The sequence below is a fragment of the Puntigrus tetrazona genome, chromosome 21 (genome assembly GCF_018831695.1).
Source record: "Puntigrus tetrazona isolate hp1 chromosome 21, ASM1883169v1, whole genome shotgun sequence".
Lineage (NCBI taxonomy): Eukaryota > Metazoa > Chordata > Actinopteri > Cypriniformes > Cyprinidae > Puntigrus > Puntigrus tetrazona.
Window position 1 is genome coordinate 12,307,353 of NC_056719.1, and position 20,498 is coordinate 12,327,850.

General features: G+C 37.8%; 2 protein-coding genes, 1 long non-coding RNA gene and 4 other non-coding genes across 8 annotated transcripts; 2 read left to right on the forward strand and 5 right to left on the reverse strand.

Moving 5' to 3' along the window:
• The first annotated feature begins 818 nt into the window (after nt 1-818).
• Nucleotides 819-4,425, forward strand: nsrp1 (nuclear speckle splicing regulatory protein 1). The gene is made up of 7 exons (XM_043220712.1): nt 819-943; nt 1,524-1,611; nt 1,695-1,751; nt 1,831-1,959; nt 2,117-2,324; nt 2,404-2,506; nt 3,495-4,425. Exons 1-7 carry the CDS (start codon nt 909-911, stop codon nt 4,255-4,257), a joined length of 1,383 nt encoding a protein of 460 aa, XP_043076647.1. The 5' UTR covers nt 819-908; the 3' UTR covers nt 4,258-4,425.
• A 144-nt stretch (nt 4,426-4,569) lies between these two features.
• Nucleotides 4,570-5,792, reverse strand: LOC122326242. Its single transcript, XR_006247452.1, has 5 exons — nt 5,571-5,792; nt 5,349-5,378; nt 5,125-5,154; nt 4,902-4,932; nt 4,570-4,694 (listed from the first exon to the last, which is right to left on the reverse strand). It is a non-coding gene; the product is annotated as an uncharacterized LOC122326242 (long non-coding RNA).
• On the reverse strand, nt 4,778-4,851 carry LOC122327021. Its single transcript, XR_006247554.1, has one exon. It is a non-coding gene; the product is annotated as a small nucleolar RNA SNORD65 (small nucleolar RNA).
• On the reverse strand, nt 5,001-5,074 carry LOC122327022. Its single transcript, XR_006247555.1, has one exon. It is a non-coding gene; the product is annotated as a small nucleolar RNA SNORD65 (small nucleolar RNA).
• Nucleotides 5,223-5,296, reverse strand: LOC122327023. Its single transcript, XR_006247556.1, has one exon. It is a non-coding gene; the product is annotated as a small nucleolar RNA SNORD65 (small nucleolar RNA).
• LOC122327024 lies at nt 5,447-5,520 on the reverse strand. Its single transcript, XR_006247557.1, has one exon. It is a non-coding gene; the product is annotated as a small nucleolar RNA SNORD65 (small nucleolar RNA).
• Nucleotides 5,793-6,285: 493 nt separating the features above from the next.
• On the forward strand, nt 6,286-20,453 carry nup98 (nucleoporin 98 and 96 precursor). Of its 2 annotated transcripts, XM_043220970.1 has the most exons (33): nt 6,287-6,462; nt 8,263-8,369; nt 8,473-8,568; nt 8,990-9,172; nt 9,298-9,437; nt 9,545-9,652; nt 9,750-9,933; nt 10,016-10,191; nt 10,294-10,425; nt 10,549-10,681; nt 10,828-10,920; nt 10,996-11,139; nt 11,270-11,403; nt 11,514-11,701; nt 11,803-11,922; nt 12,003-12,286; nt 12,364-12,477; nt 12,669-12,807; nt 12,903-13,080; nt 13,266-13,418; nt 14,382-14,600; nt 14,684-14,810; nt 14,906-15,323; nt 15,412-15,644; nt 16,046-16,315; nt 16,413-16,570; nt 16,658-16,798; nt 17,226-17,380; nt 17,467-17,688; nt 17,810-18,051; nt 18,545-18,699; nt 18,779-18,890; nt 19,060-20,453. In XM_043220970.1, the coding sequence occupies exons 2-33, from the start codon at nt 8,291-8,293 to the stop codon at nt 19,260-19,262; spliced, it is 5,433 nt and encodes a 1,810-aa protein (XP_043076905.1). In that variant the 5' UTR covers nt 6,287-6,462; nt 8,263-8,290; the 3' UTR covers nt 19,263-20,453. The 2 variants fall into 2 exon arrangements, with proteins under 2 accessions (XP_043076906.1, XP_043076905.1); XM_043220971.1 differs by lacking the exon at nt 8,990-9,172 and having other exon boundaries at nt 6,286-6,462.
• Nucleotides 20,454-20,498: the final 45 nt, after the last annotated feature.

The window sequence follows — 20,498 nt, forward strand, 5'->3', positions numbered from 1 at the left end:
GTATATTCTTGAAGAGTTCGTTTTCAGCATTACCTTTCTATCTTTGGAGTACAATATTTGTATGTCTTGTGTCTGGAAATAGATTTAAATATTGCATACTAATTGTTTTTTGGTACACATTATCTTTAAGGTGTTAGTATTAATGTATGAATTCACAGTTACTCCGTATCGTTGAGTTTGAACGTGGAATGTTTAAACACGTTGATGGCAACAATAGTGACGGGATGAAACACTTTAAAATTGGTTAATAATCGCGATAATATCTGTAGAATTTTGTTGACTGCAAAAATCATTACATTTCAGTATACACATTACCCCACCGGTCACAATTGTGACCAACCATAAAACACACACTTTTCCATGAAAATAAAATAATAACAATTATTTGTTATTTTTGATTATTTCAATGGGGCAACTAAGACACACCATTTTGTTATGTCTGAAAAAATTGGGATACAATGGGTTAAAAATTATTAAACCTAATTCATGCACAGTTATAAACATACATGTTCCGTACATGTTCTATTAGTACAAACTATTGGTGAAACGTTTTACAGGCACTCCCAAATGTCAATTTTATAATAGGTTTGTTCGTCTTGAAGCGGCGCTGCAGAGACCGATCGGTGTATGATATCAAAGTACCGCGAGAGCGTTTCACATCCGATGGTTCCATGTGCTCTTTATAATCGCTATCGCGGTACTTTGATGTCATACACCGCTTCAAGAACAATCTTTCACTTCACAAACGGTACTTTCATAACAATGTAAACGTATACATTATGGGTCATTTATAATCAAGCACAGATTCGTTTACATTTCTTTATTTTTTATTTTTTGGTAAAACGATCGTGACGAATTGCTTTCCGTTTCTGTTTTGACGTTGACATTAAATTACGCGAATCTGTTATATGTATCAAAGCAAGATGGCGGCCTCTGGTAAACAGTAAGTGTGTCATGTTAAGTTATGATTAATTTGTTCACTTACACAAGACAAAGTTAAATACTTTATCGTGTATATCGTCGGACATTGCACAATGGCTGTGCAAGGGTGTTGTAAAACATCATCTTGATAAGAATGAGCTAATCCATATTCTCCGAACCAATGAGCTAATACTGCTATATACAAGAAACATGAGCATACAATCACTTTAACTACATTATAAATAGTAAATAAACTGTATTTACATGTTGCATTTTACTCAAACTAATTCGTTCTACGTAATATTTTTGCTTTTTTTTGTTTGCTAACTGTCCTTGTATGAGATTGTCTGCATTGCATGCCTTCCTAACCGAAGAAAAATGGACGTAGCTGGTATTTGCTACCAAGCAAAAACCTCTTTGAAACCAGCTATGACCAAACAAACAGCACTGGTTGCTTTTAACAACATTTATTTATTTATTTTTTTTTTACCAGAGACGGTGTTTGTGGGAAAATAAAATGAAAGTGTTAAACTATGTCTTAATTTAACCATCTCGTTTAGTAGATAGCTACTAAGCTGTATTCAAGCTTATGTTCATTTCAGGTATGGGCTCATTTTGTCCCGGAAGAGTGCATCAAAATCTGCCCCTCTCTCTCGCCCCTCTGTATTTGGAGATGATTCTGATGATGAGGTGACTGCTCCTATGAATCTGCATGTTGCTTTTTAACACTTAATTAAGCACACTCTAATACAACACATGTTCTTATATTGTAGACTTCAGTTGGGGAGAGCTTGCAGAAGGAGTCAGTCAAAAAGAAAATGATGAAGCAGGTAACAATAGAATACATCCCAAAAACAGTTGCATAATTATATATTGTATGGTGTTGAAAATATTTTTTCCCCACTTCAGACTCGTCTTGAGATGCAAAAAGCGCTTGAAGAGGACAGCACTGTCTATGAGTATGATAATGTGTATGATGATATTCAGAAACAGAGACTGGAAAGCAATAAGAAAATGCTAGGTGGCACAGACAGAAAGGTATATTTTAAAATACTATTCAGTATAGATCCATTTTTACTCAATATAAGTTTTAGGAGCTGTTATAATATCTATAATGTTTTGCAGTCATTTTTCAGAGTACACTGTAGTTCCCACTTGGCAACAATTCAAAATGAACATATTCTGGTTCTTTTAGCCCAAGTATATTAACCAGCTGCTCCGTGCAGTCGAAGAGAGGAAGAAGGAACAGGAACGGCGTGATGAGAGAAAGATCCAGAAGGAAAGAGAAGCAGAGGGCGAGATGTTTGCTGATAAAGAGGCCTTTGTCACCACAGCTTATCGGCAAAAACTTAAAGAAAGACAGGAGGAGTTGGAGCGAGAGAAGAGGGAGGCAGAGTTGGAAGGTTAGTTCTTGTAGTAGCCTATAATTCATTGTTGTAATTAAAGTGAACATACTTCTTAGTTTTTGTTTTCCTTTTTTAGCTGCATTGGATGTCAAGAAGCAGAAGGATCTGAGTGGATTTTACAGACATCTTCTCAACCAGACAGTCGGGGAGGAGGCAATGCCTGATCGTAGTGCTCAAAGGTGAGGCGTATGCTGGTAGCGATTTACAGATTGATATTCAGCTTTTTTTATAACATTCCTGTGAATGTGTGAGATTTTGCTGAATCTGCTGTAGGTCAATAACTATAAGAATAACAATAACAAAGTGTAGTTAAAAATAAAGCTATTTGGGCTACAAACTCATATATAACTTGTAATATATAAAAAAATGTAACACACAAATAACAGTTTGCAGTATCAAGCAGATTGTTACAAATAAGTTATTTTGGTACAGTTCTGCTCATAAATTTAGACACTGTTCCGGGGAATAGTGAAAAAATGAAGTTAATCACCCTTAGGTGAGAGAAGTTTAGCATGTCACAGCATCACCAGTGGATCCTCTGCAGTGAAAGGGTGCCTTAAGCGTTAAAACAGCTGATTTAAAAAAGAAAAAAAAAGTCCTGGAATTAGTTTTTCATACCTTACATCTGAGATGATTTTAAAGATTCCAGATGATCTTTTTAATGGATCCCTGGCTAATTTGGTTCATCAAATCAATTTAAATGTAAATATTTGTATTAACTCTAAAATTACTCTGCATTCCTGGAAAGAGCAGATGTATCGATACAGGAAACTATGATCATCAATGTAGCTTTTGGCTGGTTGCAAAATGGCAATATGACGACATATAATTAAAAAAAAAAAGGCAAAATTGACATTTAAGGACCTTTATATGAAAACAGCATTATCTTTTTTTTTTTGTATGATTCCCAATTATTTAATCACTATTTAAAAATGTTCATATTTATATTCACTATATTTGTACAGGCTTTCAGTTTTAATATTGTAATTAGCAAATCACTATCAATAATAGATTTAAAATTATAGTATCAGACATATAACATGAAAAAACAGATACATTGAAATTCATGAGTAAGTTTTATATCACATTTTAAAATTCAGAAAAATATTTGTAGGTCTGTGTAGCTCCGCTAAAGTAATTTAATAACCATCTTTAACTTGTTTTTAGAGAGGAGAAAGCTACGTGCTCAGCAGCAGCAGAACGGTCACCGACCCCGGAGCCCGCAGTGAATCAAAGAGAGAATGAAGCAGAATCCCACAGCGATGAGGACCAGAGCATTGATAACAAAGCTGCATTCACTAAGGCCACCACAAACAGCAATCACTCAAAACGGCAATACAGACAAAAATCCCCTCTTTCAGATAGTGATGATGAGCGTGAGAAGGAAGAGATTAAAGAAAGGAGTCACAGGGAAAGGGACAGAGCAAAGGATAAAGACAGAGAGAGGACCAAAGACAGAGAAGACAAGCACAGGGACCGCAAAAGAGAAAGGGACAGAAAAGACGACAGAGGCCGAGAAAGGAGGGACAGAGACAAAGACGACAGACATGGTAACAGGGACAGAAGAAACAGCAGAGAACGAGACAGAGACAGAAGAGACAGCAGTCCAAAAGACAGAGAAAGACACCGTAAAGGAGAACGAGAGAGAGACAGGCGAGATAACAGCCCAAAGGACAGGGAACGGGACCGCAAAGTAGAGCAAGATCAGAGGGACAGCGAAAGGAAAAACCAGGATGAGCAAAAAACAAGCGAGAGGCCCATGGACAATGATAAACAAGAAAATGTCATGGAACTTGAGGACAAAAGTGAATCTAGTAAATTTGCAAAACGCAGCAGTGACCAGACTGTAAATTCAGCCAGAGAGAGATATCTGGCCCGGCAACTTGCTCGTTTTGCTGTGAAGACCTACATTGAAAAAGATGACGACTAGCAAATGTATTGACCGTTGTAGCTCCCATTTATGCACACTTCATTGGTCTTTCAAGGCATAGATACGGGTTTGGATAAGGCGAGTAATTAAAATGCTTAAGCATACATGTTTGTAAATTTTGGGAAAATGTAGTTTGTGTGTAAAGTTAATAAAGAAATACAAAACCTACATGTTAATTGTGCCAAAGCATCTTGATTGTTGCTGTGCTGTTAATCTGAAGTATTAGAATATTTTGGTGGTGCATTTAAAAAAAAAAAATAATTGCTGACATGTTGGAAACTCCCCCACCCACAGAAACACCATACAAGAAAACATTTGAACAAAACTTTTAATAAGACTTAAACTACAATAATACACTTAAGCAAACAATGCATAGGACATAGCAGTTCAAGCTTGAAGGTTAAGGATAAAGCGGTCCAAAGCTCCTTTAGCGTAATCTGTTGGGGGAAAAAAAAAATGAAATAATTAGATTTGGTTGATCTGCAGACCATTTTTACATAGAACTCCCCCGCCCACTTCAAATCAGAAAACCGATCATCGCCACTGATCCATCTGACGGTAATTCCAGCTATTTAAGTTTAGGTTTCATCATAGTGAACTGGTTTAATATTTTAAAAAAGTAGCAACGTCTCTTCAGAACTCACCATAAAAATGTGCGAATCCCTCGGAAAACACCTACGAAGACAGATATTGTTAAGGAACAGCTCACATAGATCTTAAAATACTGGTTATACAGTTAGTGTGCTCAGAAAACCGATCATCGCCACTGATCCATCTGACGGTAATTCCAGCTATTTAAGTTTAGGTTTCATCATAGTGAACTGGTTTAATATTTTAAAAAAGTAGCAACGTCTCTTCAGAACTCACCATAAAAAGTGCGAATCCCTCGGAAAACACCTACGAAGACAGATATTGTTAAGGAACAGCTCACATAGATCTTAAAATACTGGTTATACAGTTAGTGTGCTCAGAAAACCGATCATCGCCACTGATCCATCTGACGGTAATTCCAGCTATTTAAGTTTAGGTTTCATCATAGTGAACTGGTTTAATATTTTAAAAAAAAGTAGCAACGTCTCTTCAGAACTCACCATAAAATGTGCGAATCCCTCGGAAAACACCTACGAAGACAGATATTGTTAAGGAACAGCTCACATAGATCTTAAAATACTGGTTATACATTTAGTGTGCTCAGAAAACTAATCATCGCCACTGAACCATCTGACGGTAATTCCAGCTATTTCAGTTTAGGCTTCATCACCACACGTTATGGAAAGAAATATTACTAATAGAATGCGTACTTTGTTTCTTACCAGCAAATAGCCGCTTTTTCTGAACACACGTGTATCCACCGCTGCTTCAGAACAGAAAGGACGTCCGTTTTCGCCTCGTGCTATATGTACTAGTCTTCTTCTTGAGGATCTACGCGTGTATACGCTACTAGGCGTACTGCCCTCCACAGGTCAAAACGTATAGTTCTCGAATCCCACACGTGATCCTCTCATTTCTGCCAACTACATACAAACAAATAACTCATACCAACTCAAAACTGTATATCAAATCGTGTTTACCATCTACAATTGATAGGGTTGTGGTTGACGTACATACGACTCCAACTGTAAAGCCAACAACACGTTTATATACTACATTGCTTATTTGAACAACCTTTAAACTGACCGAATTAGCCCTTAACTGTGCAATAACATTCTATATAAAAACATGAAAATGACTATAGACGTGTTATATTTGAAACAGGCCTAAGGTTATATTTCTGGATATGCATTTACGCTGATTTCATATCAATATTTCCAAATGTCCAATAGGCATGTTTATAGTTTTCCATGTAGGACATTAGGCTTTAAGAATATTAGAAATACAGGAGTATGCATGCCAAGAACATCATCCTTTCCTAAACGAGCATTTATATAAAAACATCCGCCACGTGCGTGCATTGCACAAAAAGGCGCAACTGAAGGAAATGAACACGTGATGCGTGATGACGTCTGAGGTCTAAATATGACGCTGATTGCTATCGGTTAGCTGGCTACGTTGTTTCCCTCCATCAACACAGAGCAGAGACCGAAAGTTAGCAAGTTGATATCCTAAACGGACAACTCCGGATTCACGTTTGTTATAAACATCGAGCCTTTCGAGTGAGGAATTCTTTGTTGGACGCTTGATTAACCAGTCTATACAGAATAAACGGTAGGTTTGATTAAATCTGTTTGTTGGATAAAGTGCGTTTCAAGCCCGACTGTTAGCAAGTTAGCATTTGTAGTGAGCCATGTGAATTTGTAAGTAGAAACTTTGCGTAAGGCATTTTTATATCTGTTAAGTAGATTTAAATAAATCGAAATGTTTTTGAAACGTTACATTTTAAATCGAAAGATACACACTCGTTACATCTCCACGTATCTGTATTTTGAAACAGAAACTTTAATGTAACATGACGGCTACCTTTCTTTTTTTTTTGCTCTTGGCTGCGTTGGTTCGCACTTGTCTCTGCAAACTGGTTCTCTCAGGTTTAATCCGGCGCAAACCAAAATATATTATGAAATGAGTTGGTGAGCTTAAAATGTTGATCGCAAAATCACACACACAAAGCAAACAAAATAACAGGCCTTAAGTCAACTGGCGCATGAAATTTCTGGCGCCCAACATTGCTAATATACGTCAAAACTTGCTTGAACAAGACATCAAGTTCTTTAACGATTCCTGGCACACGTCTCTTTACCGAACATCGTGTGTATATAATACATGATGTTTATGTTTGTGCCGTTTTGAAATCTATATCACTGTTCTCATTTTTTGTCTATTTTACCTTTTATGTTAACGCTATAGCTGGTGCGCCGAGAATTCTCGTGAAAGCACATTTCTGTTTGGATATTTGCACAAGTATGAAAATGAATTATGCAAATTTAAATATTGTTTTTAAATACGCAGCTAGTATCCTGGTATGTCCAGTTAGACTTGGCTGTGTACAAGCCACCATTCCTAGGTTATAAAATCTTATTAACCCTGTAAAGCCTGACATATAAATAAAACGGTCCATTTGATTATTCTAACAATTATTTAATATTATATAAAGAAAATACTTGCTACTTTTTTCTGAAGCAAAAATGTATTTGCTGTTATTTTACATGGTTAAAAATTGCACATAAAACCTATACATCAATCAAACATATAGATCAATGGATTACAATGATCGCATTTTAACATGTTTTTTCTTAATCAACACAAACTCAGCACACCTGAGAAATGGGTGCCTAGAAAAGATTCCAACAGTAGTGTTGAATATAATTTGTAAAAATAATAATCCCGCACACTATCACTGTTAAATACAGAAATTTATTTGTAGAAAAAACAATAGCAAAAGAAATTTGTCTACAGATACATTGATTTAGCATGACAAAACATTTTTTTTCTTGAAAATATAAGTGGGAAGATGTGTGGATAAAATTGTAAACCTACATTGCTTCAGTCTAGTCTATGTTTGTCTTAAAATATTGCTGACAATATAAAACATGGCATTTTCTTGAATTTACATAAAATTTAAAGATTTCTTATCTGAAATATGTGCACCACATCTTTAGAATTATACTAAAAGTACTTTTACTTACTAAAAAGCACGAACCATTATCCAATCAGAGGGGGCGAAGGCCTTTGGAAAATTCAGCACAACTGTTTTACTTTTTTTTTTTTTTTTTTTTTTTTTTTTTTTTTTTTTTTTTTTTTTTTTTAAACTGCTCCTTCATTTTCAGCGGTTGTTCCAAGCAGAAACACCAGCCAGTAATTTATGGAAAGAAATAGTTTTAGTCTTTGTAATATTAGCACAGGGCAAAGGAAATCAAAAGTCTTAGAATATGGATATATGGATATGTGCAAAATTCAGCAAGGTAGTGAACAAAATGTTGGGACTTCATACCCATTTAAGTATTGAATAAATTGACTGTTAGTAATAAGCTGCTTCCTGTGCTAAAACTGAAAGCTTTTTATTTTGTGCAGACATATGCAGGCGCTATAGCAGTGCAAGATGTTCAACAAATCTTTTGGTGCTCCCTTTGGGGGAGGGACAGGAGGATTTGGGACTACTTCAACATTTGGGCAACAAAGTAAGTTAATATGTATGCTAGGGTGTTTAAATATTTAAATACATTTGAGAACTAAGATTTAACACTGTCCAGAGACATAAGTTTGCGTTATTTTTGTCATCAGATACTGGATTTGGAGCAACCGGGGGCTTTGGATCTTCAGCATTTGGGACAACAAACAACACAGGGGGACTGTTCGGGACCACCCAGAACAAACCTGGTATGCAGTAGTTGTATGCAGGATCTGGCAGCCATCTTTAAATGCTCATACAATCTATTGGTTTTTAAAACTTTTTTTAAATTTTTTTGTAGATGTTTCTTTTGTAAGATTTTGCTTTCACTTATTTGTGTAGATGTAACATGACAATGTGATCTGGCATGTTGGTTTTGCAGGACCAGTAGTTCTCACAGATTGATTTTACTCTGCATGCTATTTGCAAAATTGAGCGTGATTTGTTTTGTCTTGAATTAATCAAATTCAGTCAAGTTGTGACTCACTGAAAAGACTTGGGTGACAATTATTGGTTTAAAGATAATTTTGAGAAAATACTGATTTATAAACTGCTATTGCTTAAAAGTCCCATTAAAATTTTGTATTTTCTCAATAGTGTGATTTGTATTAAAATGTGCCTTTCCTCAAGGTGGCCTATTTGGCTCAAGCACCTTCAGTCAGCCTGTCACATCCTCCACCAGTAGTGGGTTTGGGTTTGGTGCTACCAGTGGCACATCAAACAGCCTTTTTGGAAGCACCAACACTGGAGGTGGAGGATTGTTTTCCCAGCAGAATAATGCCTTTGGTGCCAACAAACCAGCCACTTTTGGCAGTAAGTTTTCTGCAACGTTCCAGTGCATCTATAAATAGTTTGATTTATTGTGGGCAGTAGCGTTTTGGATTAAAAGAATACCTCGGACATAATGGAGCTAAGTAATTGTTTGAATTGCTTTGCAGCTTTTGGTACCAGCACCAGTAGTGGTGGATTATTCGGGACAACCAACACGACATCAAACCCTTTTGGAGGAACATCAGGCTCTTTGTTTGGATCTTCAAGTTTCACTGCTGCACCCCCTGGCACTACAATCAAATTCAATGTTTGTTTAGAAATTGATACGTTTCTTCTACTTCATATTAATAATTTAGCTAATGTAGTTTTTAATTAATTTTATTTTTTTAACCTAAATCTTTTGTTTTGCTGCAGCCACCAACTGGAAGTGACACAATGGTAAAAGGAGGTGTGACAACCAGCATCAACACCAAACACCAGTGTATCACTGCCATGAAGGAATACGAGAACAAATCCCTAGAGGTATGTTTGATCCTCCTGAACCTGCTGAAATAATGGTTTGTCAGGTGCTTTGATAAACAGTGTGCAGTTTAACAAGTTTGTCTTTTCTTGATTTTAGGAATTAAGGCTTGAGGATTACCAGGCAGGAAGGAAGGGTCCTTCAAACCCCATGGCAGCTGGCACGGGAGGCCTCTTTGGAGCAGCAGCCGCAGCTACTCCCAGTACTGGCACTGGACTCTTTGGTTCCTCAACTCCAAACACTGGCTTCAGCTTTGGCCAGAACAAGACCTCATTTGGCACAAGTAAGTTGTTCTTTCTTTTTAATATTTATTTTTTATTTATTTTTTTGGTCTTGAAAAACTGCACTAAGTCTTTGCACTGCAGGCACTGGGGCCTTTGGTACAACTACAGGAAGTTTGTTTGGCCAGTCACAGCAGCAGCAGCAGCAACAACAACAACAACAACAGCAGCAGCAGCAAGGTTCCAGTCTCTTCAAACCATTTGGCTCAGCTACCACCACCCAAAACAACACTTTCTCCTTTGGCAACAGTAACAGCATGGTGAGTTCTAGCAGGTCTAATAAGTGTCTACACAGATTTACTAATTATTCTATATCGATATTAACATCAAATTAATTTTGTTTAATCCATTTTATTTTTAAGGGGCTTTTTGGAAATACTGCTGCCTCTCAGGCTGGAGGATTGTTTGGAAACACTAACACAAGTACAGCCACAGGCTTCGGGACAGGAATCTTTGGCCAAACTAACACTGGTTTTGGGAATGTGGGTACACAGGTGAGTTATTTTCTTCTTTCTTTTTTTGCATCGTTTATCTACATGGTTAACCTTTTTTTTTTTTTTTTTTTTTTTTTTTTTTTTTTTTTTTTTTTTTTTATACCTGAATTTCTTTTTTCACAGAATCTTTTTGGTAATAAGCCTGCTGGATTTGGTGCCACCACCACTAGCGCACCCTCTTTTGGAACAGGCACTGGTCTGTTTGCAAATAAGCCTACACTTACTCTAGGGACTAACACAAACACATCAACCTTTGGTAAGCCTTTAGCAATAAAATTGTATGATCTTAACGCTGACTAGTATTTGCTGTAATCATATTTTGTTTTTGGTAAAGAAAGTGATGAGCAGTAGTGTGCACTAGAAATTCTGATATATTTCTTCTCAAATGTTGGTGTATTTAAGGATTTGGTGCAACTGGTACTGGTGGAGGTCTCTTTGGGAACAAAACTGCTACGACAGGCCTGGGAACAGGACTGGGAACTGCCTTTGGAGGAGGTATGCTTACGATGTTTGTTATTTGCTATTGTAAGAAGTAAATCATGGTTTCTAAGTATTTGTCTATATTTTCAGCTGTAGGAACTGGTCAGACATCATTATTTGGGAACAACCAGAACAAGCTGGGCTCAACCCTAGGGTCAGTGGGCACATTTGGGACTGGAGGCTTCAACACTGGAGCAAACACTCTGAATTTTGGTGCTCCTCAACAACCTGTGGGTCAGTGCAGATGCTTCATATATTATTTAATTTCCAAAACTGGTTGTTGTCATGTTAAAACTCTAAGCAAGGTAGATCTCTTTTGATTTTATGTCAAATAAATAACTGGTATACTGTGTTTTGTTCTCAGCTCTGACTGACCCCAATGCATCAGCTGCACAGCAGGCTGTCCTCCAACAGCAGATCAATGCACTGGCCTACTCTCCTTTTGGAGACTCACCCCTCTTCAGAAATCCACTGTCAGACCCAAAGAAGAAGGAAGAGGTTTAATTTATTTATTTATTTTTTTACAGTTTACATGGTCCTTACATACATTGGTTATTTAAATAGATGAGTGAGTGACACATAAGTAACGCATCATCTCTGTCATTTAGCGACTGAAACCCACAAATCCAGCTGCACAGAAAGCCCTGACTACCCCTACTCAGTACAAACTGACCCCTCGTCCTGCCACCCGTGTTCGTCCCAAAGCTCTGTCCTCCTCAGGCTCCTCCAAATCTCAGCTCTTCGATGGGCTTGATGATGATGAACCCTCTCTTAACAATGGAGCCTTCATGCCTAGGTAAGATCCTGACTTCATAACTCCAGCTACTCTTATTGTACATGTAGCACAAGATGTAGTGCGCTACCTAAAGTGCTCCTGTCTGCACACTTTTCTTTTAGGAAGAGCATAAAGAAGCTTGTTTTGAAGAATCTGAATAACAGCAGTCTGTATAACAGCTCCGTAAACAGAGAGGCTGATGACTTGGCCTCACCTTCAGAATACCCACAAAACGGACTTAGGTAAGTTTAGACTAGTTTTTAACTGTTACACTTGGTAAGGGTGCAACCAAATATTTTAATGTTTTCCTGCCACACATCAGTCTGAGTATAGATGAAGGAGAGACCAGAGAGGTAACTGTGGAGAGAAGTGGGGAAGATGATCTGGAGGTTTCCAAGTTCTACACCAACCCAATCACCAAACCAATTCCACATGCCCAGCCCAGCCCCTTGCTACAGGACACAATCTCGGAGTTCAACATGCGGGGAAGTGCTAGTCATCGAAATGGCTTGGAGGCCAGCAGTGAGGACATCTCTCTAGCAGAGGATTCCATTCAGGAGGAGAGAGATGAGGAGCTGGAGGCTCAGAAACCTCCTCACCCAGCTGGTATGCTCGCCTCTGTTGACTTTCTTCAAAACACAATCTTATTCTACAAAATCTTATTTTGAACTGTTTTCTCTCAGGTATAGTTCTTGGCCGCGTGGGCTACTACACCATCCCATCAATGGAAGAGCTGGGAAGGATGTTGAATGAGAATGGGGAGTGCATTGTGGAGAACTTCACGGTCGGCAGGAAAGGTAAGTTTTGCATGAAGCAGTACCATGTACAAAAAACAAATGATGATCTACAGAAGTCATGAAAGGTTTTGATCCACTTTCAATCAACATTGTACTGAAACCTAAAACCAAAATATGTTCTTGTCTTAAGATAACTGCATTTTTTTTCTTTTTTTTTTGATCCGTTTCAAATTTTGACTACTTTTTTTCAGGCTATGGATCAGTTTTCTTCTCTGGTGAGGTGAATCTAACTAACATGAACCTGGATGAGATTGTCCACTTCAGGCGCAAGGAGATAATTGTGTACCCTGATGACAAAGACAAGCCACCTGTTGGAGAGGGACTAAACAGGTAATGTGCAAGGATTGCATTTGCCTCTTCCTCAACTGCTTTGGTTGCTTTTTTTTTTTTTTTTTCCAATGCATTTTGTTTACTGTAACATCCAGACGCGCTGAGGTGACTCTAGATGGAGTGTGGCCTAATGACAAGACAACGTGCTCTCAGATTAAGAGTCCAGAAAGGCTGACTGAGATGAACTATGAGGGCCGGCTTGAGGCAGCCTCACGAAAACAGGGCGCTCGCTTCTTGGAATATCGACCTGAAACTGGCTCCTGGGTTTTTGAGGTATGAGCTTCTTCTCCACATTCTATTCTATACTGCTATTTATTTATTTATTTATTATTATCATCATTATTATTATTATTATTATTATTATTATTATTATCAATCCACATTTTTATTTTCTGACTGATCTTAAATTGTGTAGTTGTCGTGTATAAATATTGATAATATAACCAAAATGCCCACAGGTGGCACACTTCTCAAAGTATGGACTCCAGGAATCTGATGAAGAAGAGGAAGTCCCCCCCGCAAAGCTTGACCTGAAGAAGCTGAAGACTGGTGTTCCACCTGGAATCCCACAGCTTCCACTGACCCAGCAGCAGATGGCACCACAGGCTCAGGTAGACTGAGGAACACACTGGGTCTGACACACATTGGTCTACGGGGCCACTCAAGTTCACTTGTACCTGCTGTGCTCCCCGCAGTCCAGATCAACAGTAGCAGCAGGGAGAGAGCAAAGAGATTTAGTGGTTCAAATGATTTTCATTTGTAATGCCAAGAGATCGGAAGTTACTGAAATGCTGTGCACACATTTTAAATATTAAGAGTTTACAGTGAAAGTTCATATAACAAAGGGAGTTGCCTTTTTATCTAATTTATAGTTTGTAAAGCTGACTATTCTTCTTTGCAGTTGAGATTAGCAGGTGCTTTAAATGTAAAGACTAGACTTTTTATTTTTCATGGAATATACATTGGTAAAGCATTTTCTTTAATGAAAATATTGCTTTGTTTGGACGGAATGATAATACAGAGGTAATTCTGATTGTGTTTTGAGTGGAAAATGATGCAGCCAAGCATTATGTTTGGGTTCTTATCTTGGCCAAAATATGAAGTATTTGTATGTTATGATATTTGTGAAACACAAGCAAAAAGTTTGTTTGACCATTTGTATTTTAGATTTATTTTTAACAGGTGATTTTAAATATTACATGCAGTAATTAAAAGTCTGTCTTATATTTTACAAATATGTGGGGTTTTAGTTGAAATTATAGCAGTGAAAAATGTATGAGTGGCAGTGTGTGAAAATATTTTGTCATGTATTTTATTGACAAATAAAAATACAATAAAGAACATGTTTGTGTCAGGACATTTCATGGCTACACAATGATTTCATAGCAATGTATTAAATTGGCAGCAACTAGAACCTTGATGTCTGAAATTTAAGGTAAAATTTTTGGGTTTGAAAGCTTGCTTTCAGTCAACCTTTGCTGCATCTGATAGGGATAAAAAATTGTTTTAACTGTACTCTGCACTTGGATCAAGAGCGACGACTTGACTTGATCTCTTTGTATCCATGTGTGTAGAGTACAGCAGTTCTTGAGCTGCTCAGCCGTGTGTCGGAGTTGGACAGTGACATGGCTGACATTACTCAAGAACACCTGGCAGACAGCGTTTTGGGTGAGGAGGATGGAGAAAGAACTTTGGAGGACAAGCTAAGATCTGAGACACCTGCTGAGCACGAGCCAGTGTCCGCATCAAGTCAGATTGCTTCCTCAATGGGCATCAACCCTCATACCTTACAGGTAGCGTTTGTGTAATTAAGTCATAGATTAGAAACAAGTCATATTCTCTTGTTTTAATTAATGTTGATTTGTTTTCTATACAGATCATGAAGGCCTCTCTTTTTGCAGAGGATGATGAATGTGACTTGTTTCAAGAGCACGGTTCTTCAAAGCTCATACAGGATGTGGCTTCTCCCAAAGCCTTGCTTTCTGGAGTTGGTCGGCAGTCAAGTATGCCATTTTTTTTCTCTCTATAATGCTATTTATTTGCTTGTGGGAAATATCATACTTGAAACTTATCTGATATTGTGGCTTTTCTATCACAGTTGGAGCCCTTTTACAAACCAAGTTCACCTCAGGAGGAGGACTTTTTTCCCAGTTTCCAGAGTCTCCATTTAGTGGAATACCTCAGAAGCTTAGTAAGTCACTAGCATCAGAATCTCCATGGCCATCATTGGGTCCTTCCTTCTTGTTGCCGGCCCTTCCCCCAGAACCTACTCTTCGAACTGTAGGGGCCCGCAGACTAGGAGGGCCAGTACCTCTGGAAAGCTCGATCACTCTAGGAAAAGGCCGTCTGCTAATGGATGCTGCTTTGTTCAGAGGTCGATCTTTCAGAGTGGGCTGGGGTCCCAACTGGACATTGGTGCACTGTGGAGATCAACTTAGTGTCACAGAGGCAATGAAGGAGCATTCGACAGAGATCATGGGATTTGGCTTCTTACCCAAACCTACCAAAAGCAAACCGTAAGTTTAGCTTCTCCATCATATATCAGAGCAAACAATGAAGCATCATTTTTATAATTTTTTTTTTTTTGGCATTGTTGCATATTAGGATCACTGAAAGTCCGTTTAAAGTACATGTGGAGCAGGTGGTCGGCCTGGAGCCCAAAAAGTCAGTGGAGAGCCTTGCTCTGTATCACAGACCACTGGAGATTGGTCTAAAGCACAGTACAATTAACACAGAGGACTACTGTCCCTTCATCCAGCCAGCAAAAGGAGTGGAAGCACTACACGGTTATGCTGAGTGGATTGTGGAAGTCAACAAAGATATAGGAGGAGGGGATGGTATGCAGTGCTTTCTTCTTCCATTCTCAGGAAGTTTTACAAATCTGTAATCATTTACTCACTCCAAACCTTACCTTTAAAGTTAACCAAGCAGTTATTGGAACCCACTGACTCTATGAATACTATGGAGGTCAATGGGGTTGATAACTTTTCTTTTGTTTAGCAATTGACAGCAAAGTCATGTACAGTGTACAGAACAGGTCAATGCTTTTATAAATGCTGTCATTTTTAACTTTCTATTAAATGTTTAAGTCTTACAATTGCAACTGTGTAAAGGTTTTAGGTTGGTATGTGTATATAAAATTCTTAATGGATAAGAATTAATGTTAAATTATTTTAAAATAAAATTAATGATGTTTGTATGTTTATATTTTAAATCAGTTAGTTTTTTTTCTCATTAGCTTGTCTGGCCCATTGGCGCCAGGTTTGGACCTTGTGTGCTGCTCTTTGGGGTCGTCTTGGAGACCGGGATGTGGAGATTGAGCAATGTTCAGATTATCAGCAGCAGCTTGAGAGGCGGAGGAGCTTCTCACACTGGCTCTCTGAGTGTGCATCTGAATGCATTGAGGAGGAGGTGGGCCGAGCCCTTCAGCGCAGCCATGCTGAGGCCATATTTAGTTACCTTACCGGTCACTGCATAAGCAAGGCCTGCAAATTGTCCCAGAAGAGTGGTGAGTGTGCACTTTTTTTTTTTTTGTTCCTAGATGCTTGGTGTCAAGTTGCACGCTGTGCAATAACTTGTGGTTCTAATGATGTTTGCGTGTTTAGGGGACCATCGCCTTGCTCTGTTGCTGTCTCAGGCTGTTGGCTCTCAGTTTTGTAGAGATCTATTGACTCTGCAGCTCAGTGACTGGAACAGCATGCAGACTGACTCCTTCATAGAGGAGGAGAGGCTACGAATTTTTGCTTTGCTTGCTGGAAAACCAGTAAGTATACCATTAAAACTAAATGCATGTTTTTGTTGTTTACATATAGTTATTAATGTTTTTTTTTTTTTTTTTTTAATACTAAAGGTGTGGCTGTCAACGGATAGTTGTATAAATGTGTGCTCCGAGCTCGATTGGAAGCGGTGTGTTGCTGTCCATCTCTGGTACATGCTGCCTCCCACTGCATCTGTAGCTGATGCACTCGTCAAATATGAATCTGCATTTCAGGTATAGTGTTTTTGAAAAACTTAAGTTTCTTAGACAAGATTCTACACTTTGTAAGGGGGGACAAGGTGTTTCTTTTGTTTTTTTGGATTTACAAATGATTTTGTATGAATTAACTTACTAATACCCACTAAGGTTACATTTAATCTAAAATGCTGCAACACTGTGAAATGTTGCAATAGAAAGCTGTTTATAATTTAATATATTTTGAAATGTAATGTAATTATATTTTTAGCAGCCTTTACTCGAGTCTTCAGTATCTGATCCTTCAGAAATTATTTGAAGTTAAAGAAATATTTTTTGCCAATATTGGAAATGTTGTGTGTGTATTTTATATATATTTATATATATATATATATATATATATATATATATATATATATATATATATATATATATTAAAATGCCGTATTAACCGTGTATATTTCAGGGTTCAGAGGAGGTGAAGAGGTATGCTTGCCCTCCTTTACCTCCTTACGTAGATGAACTCGAGTTGTTGGGTTTGGATGAAGAGATGGATGAGACTGAATCCAAAAAGCCACTGTATGACATCTGCTTCCACCTGCTCAAACTTTACAGTGACAGGTTTGTAATGATGTTCTCTTTCTCTTTTTTGATTAATGATGGGGTTCACAGCTGTGTATTTATGCAGAGTGGTTTTCTCTCTTTAGGCACTATAGCCTACAACAGCTACTTGATCCCAACACCGTAACTGCTGATCACCTGGATTACCGGCTGAGTTGGCACCTGTGGAACGTATTGCAGGCTCTTAACTACAACCACCTGTCCACCTCATGCCAGGGCTTGCTGCATGCCAGTTATGCTGCCCAGCTGGAGAGTGCGGGATTATGGGAGATGGCAATCTTTGTGCTGCTGCACATACCTGACTCTGGGTAAGTGTTTGTTCTGTTTGGAATATTCATTTAGCATTCGATATGTTTAATAGGCTCAGGATGACTTAAGAGTGTGTATATTTATTTATTATTTATTTATTTATTTTTTAACTCTTTGCAGGCGTAGAGAGAGTGCGGTGAGAGAGATGCTCAACTTGCATTGCTCCCTTGAGGAGACTGAAGAGTCAGTGGAGAAAGAGCAATTTCTCACTGAAAAGTTGCTGATCCCCATTCAGTGGATCCATCAGGCCAAGGCCATCCGTGCATGTAGAGAGGGAGACAAACGTAGCGAGGCTTTGCATCTTTACAAGGCCGGCCATTGGAATCACTGCCATCGGCTTGTCATCCAGCACCTGGCCTCAGGTTTGAATAAACCAAAGCACGCAAACATGCCTCTCAAAAACACTGGTCATGTCTTCAGCAATGCAAGATACATGCATTAATTTTTTTCTGCCCAGTTCTAAACCACACATTTGTCAATAATAAAATAATTTTAAAAACCATCACTAAGCCTTTTGCTCTTTACTGTATCGGAAACAGGAGCCATCAACAAAACAACTGTAAAATGAACTGAAATAAATGACAATTTGTAGTTAAAAAAAAAAAAGTAAAGACTTATATGAAACAAAGTAACTACTTGACAATTGTTAAATACTTAATCATGCAGGTTTAGTTAGCTTTACTGTGCTGTTTGAGTTTAAGCGCACATACTTTTTTATACATTTTGTCAAAGGAAATATTTAAATCTGCATTTCTCATTGAACTTTATTAATTATTCGATTAATTCTGTGTGAAACTGTATGATTGTACTAACTGTACTAATTCCATCATCCTGTCTTTTTTTTTTTTCCCTCAGACTGCATCATTAACGATAATCATAAGTACCTTCTGGAATTTCTAGAGGGGTTAGCAGTGCCAGAGCGTAGTGTTAAGATTCAAGACTGGGACACGTCAGGACGAGTCTACCTTGATTACATTCATGTCATTCAGACACTGCAGGATATCCAACAGGTATTCTTTCTGCTCAGGATAGTTTGTTGTTCAACTAGAACAAAAGTTTTAAGAAACCGCTAATGTGGTTTTCTTCTAGACGGAAAGCCCAGGTTATGAGCTGGAGCGACTGCATACAGAGGTGACTTCTCTCTGCAGTAGAATAGAGCGCCTTCCCTGCTCCAAAGCTAAAGACCGACTTGCACAATCAGGTCTGGAACTCATTTGCTGTGTTTTGTGGGAACTTTGTTGCTGTTAAGTTAATTTCAACTGCTTTCCTTGATTGTTTTTAGAATGGACTTGATTTTGGAACCTTATTTGACATTAACCCTGCATCTCTCTGGGCTTTTCTTTTTCTTTCTTTTTTTTTTTTTTTAATAGAGATGGCCAAACGTGTGGCTAACATCCTTCGGGTGGTCTTGAGTCTGCAGCAAGGTGGTGAAGGGACCCCAGATCCCCGACACATCCCTCTTTGCCAGCTTGCACCACACATAGGACGTCTACCCATGCCAGAGGACTATGCTTTAGAGGAACTCCGCAGCCTTACTCAGTCGTACCTGCAAGAGTATGTTATCAGTCACTGATTATCAAGATAAAAGTTTCTCAATCAGTTCTTCAGAAATAACATGAGTCTTGATAGGGTTAACCTTCAGCACTCCAATTATATGGCTGTTTCAGGCCGTGGTTGAACTTTTGATGCATATTTAGGCACAATACTTGTGAATAAAGCATTCCCTTGTGTGTTTGTGTAGGACGTTTTCCCCTCTTTCAAATTCTGTATTGTAGTTCTAGAAATGAATGTGAGTGTCTTAAATAGTATCTCCTTTGAATACACCCAAAATGCCAGATTTGAGAACTTTGACATTTGTCTATTAAGTTAAAAAGTAACATTGTGAAGTGTCATCTGGTCCATTCAAAGATAAAATACAATATTGTGTTCTGTGTTTAGAGCCTATAGTGTACTCTGGCCAACCATCAATACATAAAGACTTAAAATGTAAACCATTTTCTTTGGATTGTTCTTTTTCAGTCACAGTGTTTTTAAATGTTAGTGCAACTGTGTGCATACCTTTTGTAAGTACAGTATTTTTATTGTTCCCATGCACTGCCTTAGTCTATAAATTTGCAAGCGTGCTTCTGTGGGTGTAAATGATAAAGGTTGCTGAACCTGGCTTGTAATGAGGTTTGGTCTTTTTCGAGGTTAACAGTTTATTTAAAATTAATCTCTCTTGACACAAATATATGGCAACATTTAAAAATGTAAAAGTGTGGGCATATCTATTTTTGTAGGGTTTTCGATATGTTAATTTGAAAGACCTTATTGTTAAAGGTTTGCCTAATGTAAAATGAAATAAATTCAATTCTATTGATCAAAGAAGTTGATAAAAATATATTTTGAGGTTTCTAAAGTGTTCAACAATATGTGACTGGTGATTCTCTGATCTTTAATCAAAGTCAGCCTGACATCTCTTCTGACTAGGATAGGGTTTTTTTGATGCAATTACATTACAGCATTATGTGAAACCTTCATCCTCTCAGGTTTTTTTTTTTTTTGGTTTTTTTTTTTTTTGTGCGCTATAAATGCTTCAGCAGCTAGAAATGTGCTTGTCTCCTGTAATGTTTATTTTCTAAAATGTAAACATTAAACAGATTATGTTTCAGGTAATTAAGATTCATTGAATGGGCGTTTGTGGCTGTCAGATTATTGCTGTGCATGAATGTGCTTTTTTTTTTTCTTTTATAAAACTGAATAAAAAAATTTCATTTAATAAAAATGTATGTGTGTGTGTGTACACTTTTTAGTAAGGTCCAGAACGTTC

What these genes read in the sequence shown, in the direction of transcription:
- nsrp1 (XM_043220712.1), top strand. Translation starts at nt 909, where the DNA reads ATGTATCAAAGCAAGATGGCGGCCTCTGGTAAACA. An exon ending in AAAAGAAAATGATGAAGCAG is followed by an intron (nt 1,752 to 1,830) that starts GTAACAATAGAA and finishes TCCCCACTTCAG; the next exon opens with ACTCGTCTTGAGATGCAAAA. An exon ending in CCTGATCGTAGTGCTCAAAG is followed by an intron (nt 2,507 to 3,494) that starts GTGAGGCGTATG and finishes ACTTGTTTTTAG; the next exon opens with AGAGGAGAAAGCTACGTGCT.
- nup98 (XM_043220970.1), top strand. Translation starts at nt 8,291, where the DNA reads ATGTTCAACAAATCTTTTGGTGCTCCCTTTGGGGGAGGGACAGGAGGA. An exon ending in GCACTACAATCAAATTCAAT is followed by an intron (nt 9,438 to 9,544) that starts GTTTGTTTAGAA and finishes GTTTTGCTGCAG; the next exon opens with CCACCAACTGGAAGTGACAC. An exon ending in CTCAAACTTTACAGTGACAG is followed by an intron (nt 17,381 to 17,466) that starts GTTTGTAATGAT and finishes TTCTCTCTTTAG; the next exon opens with GCACTATAGCCTACAACAGC.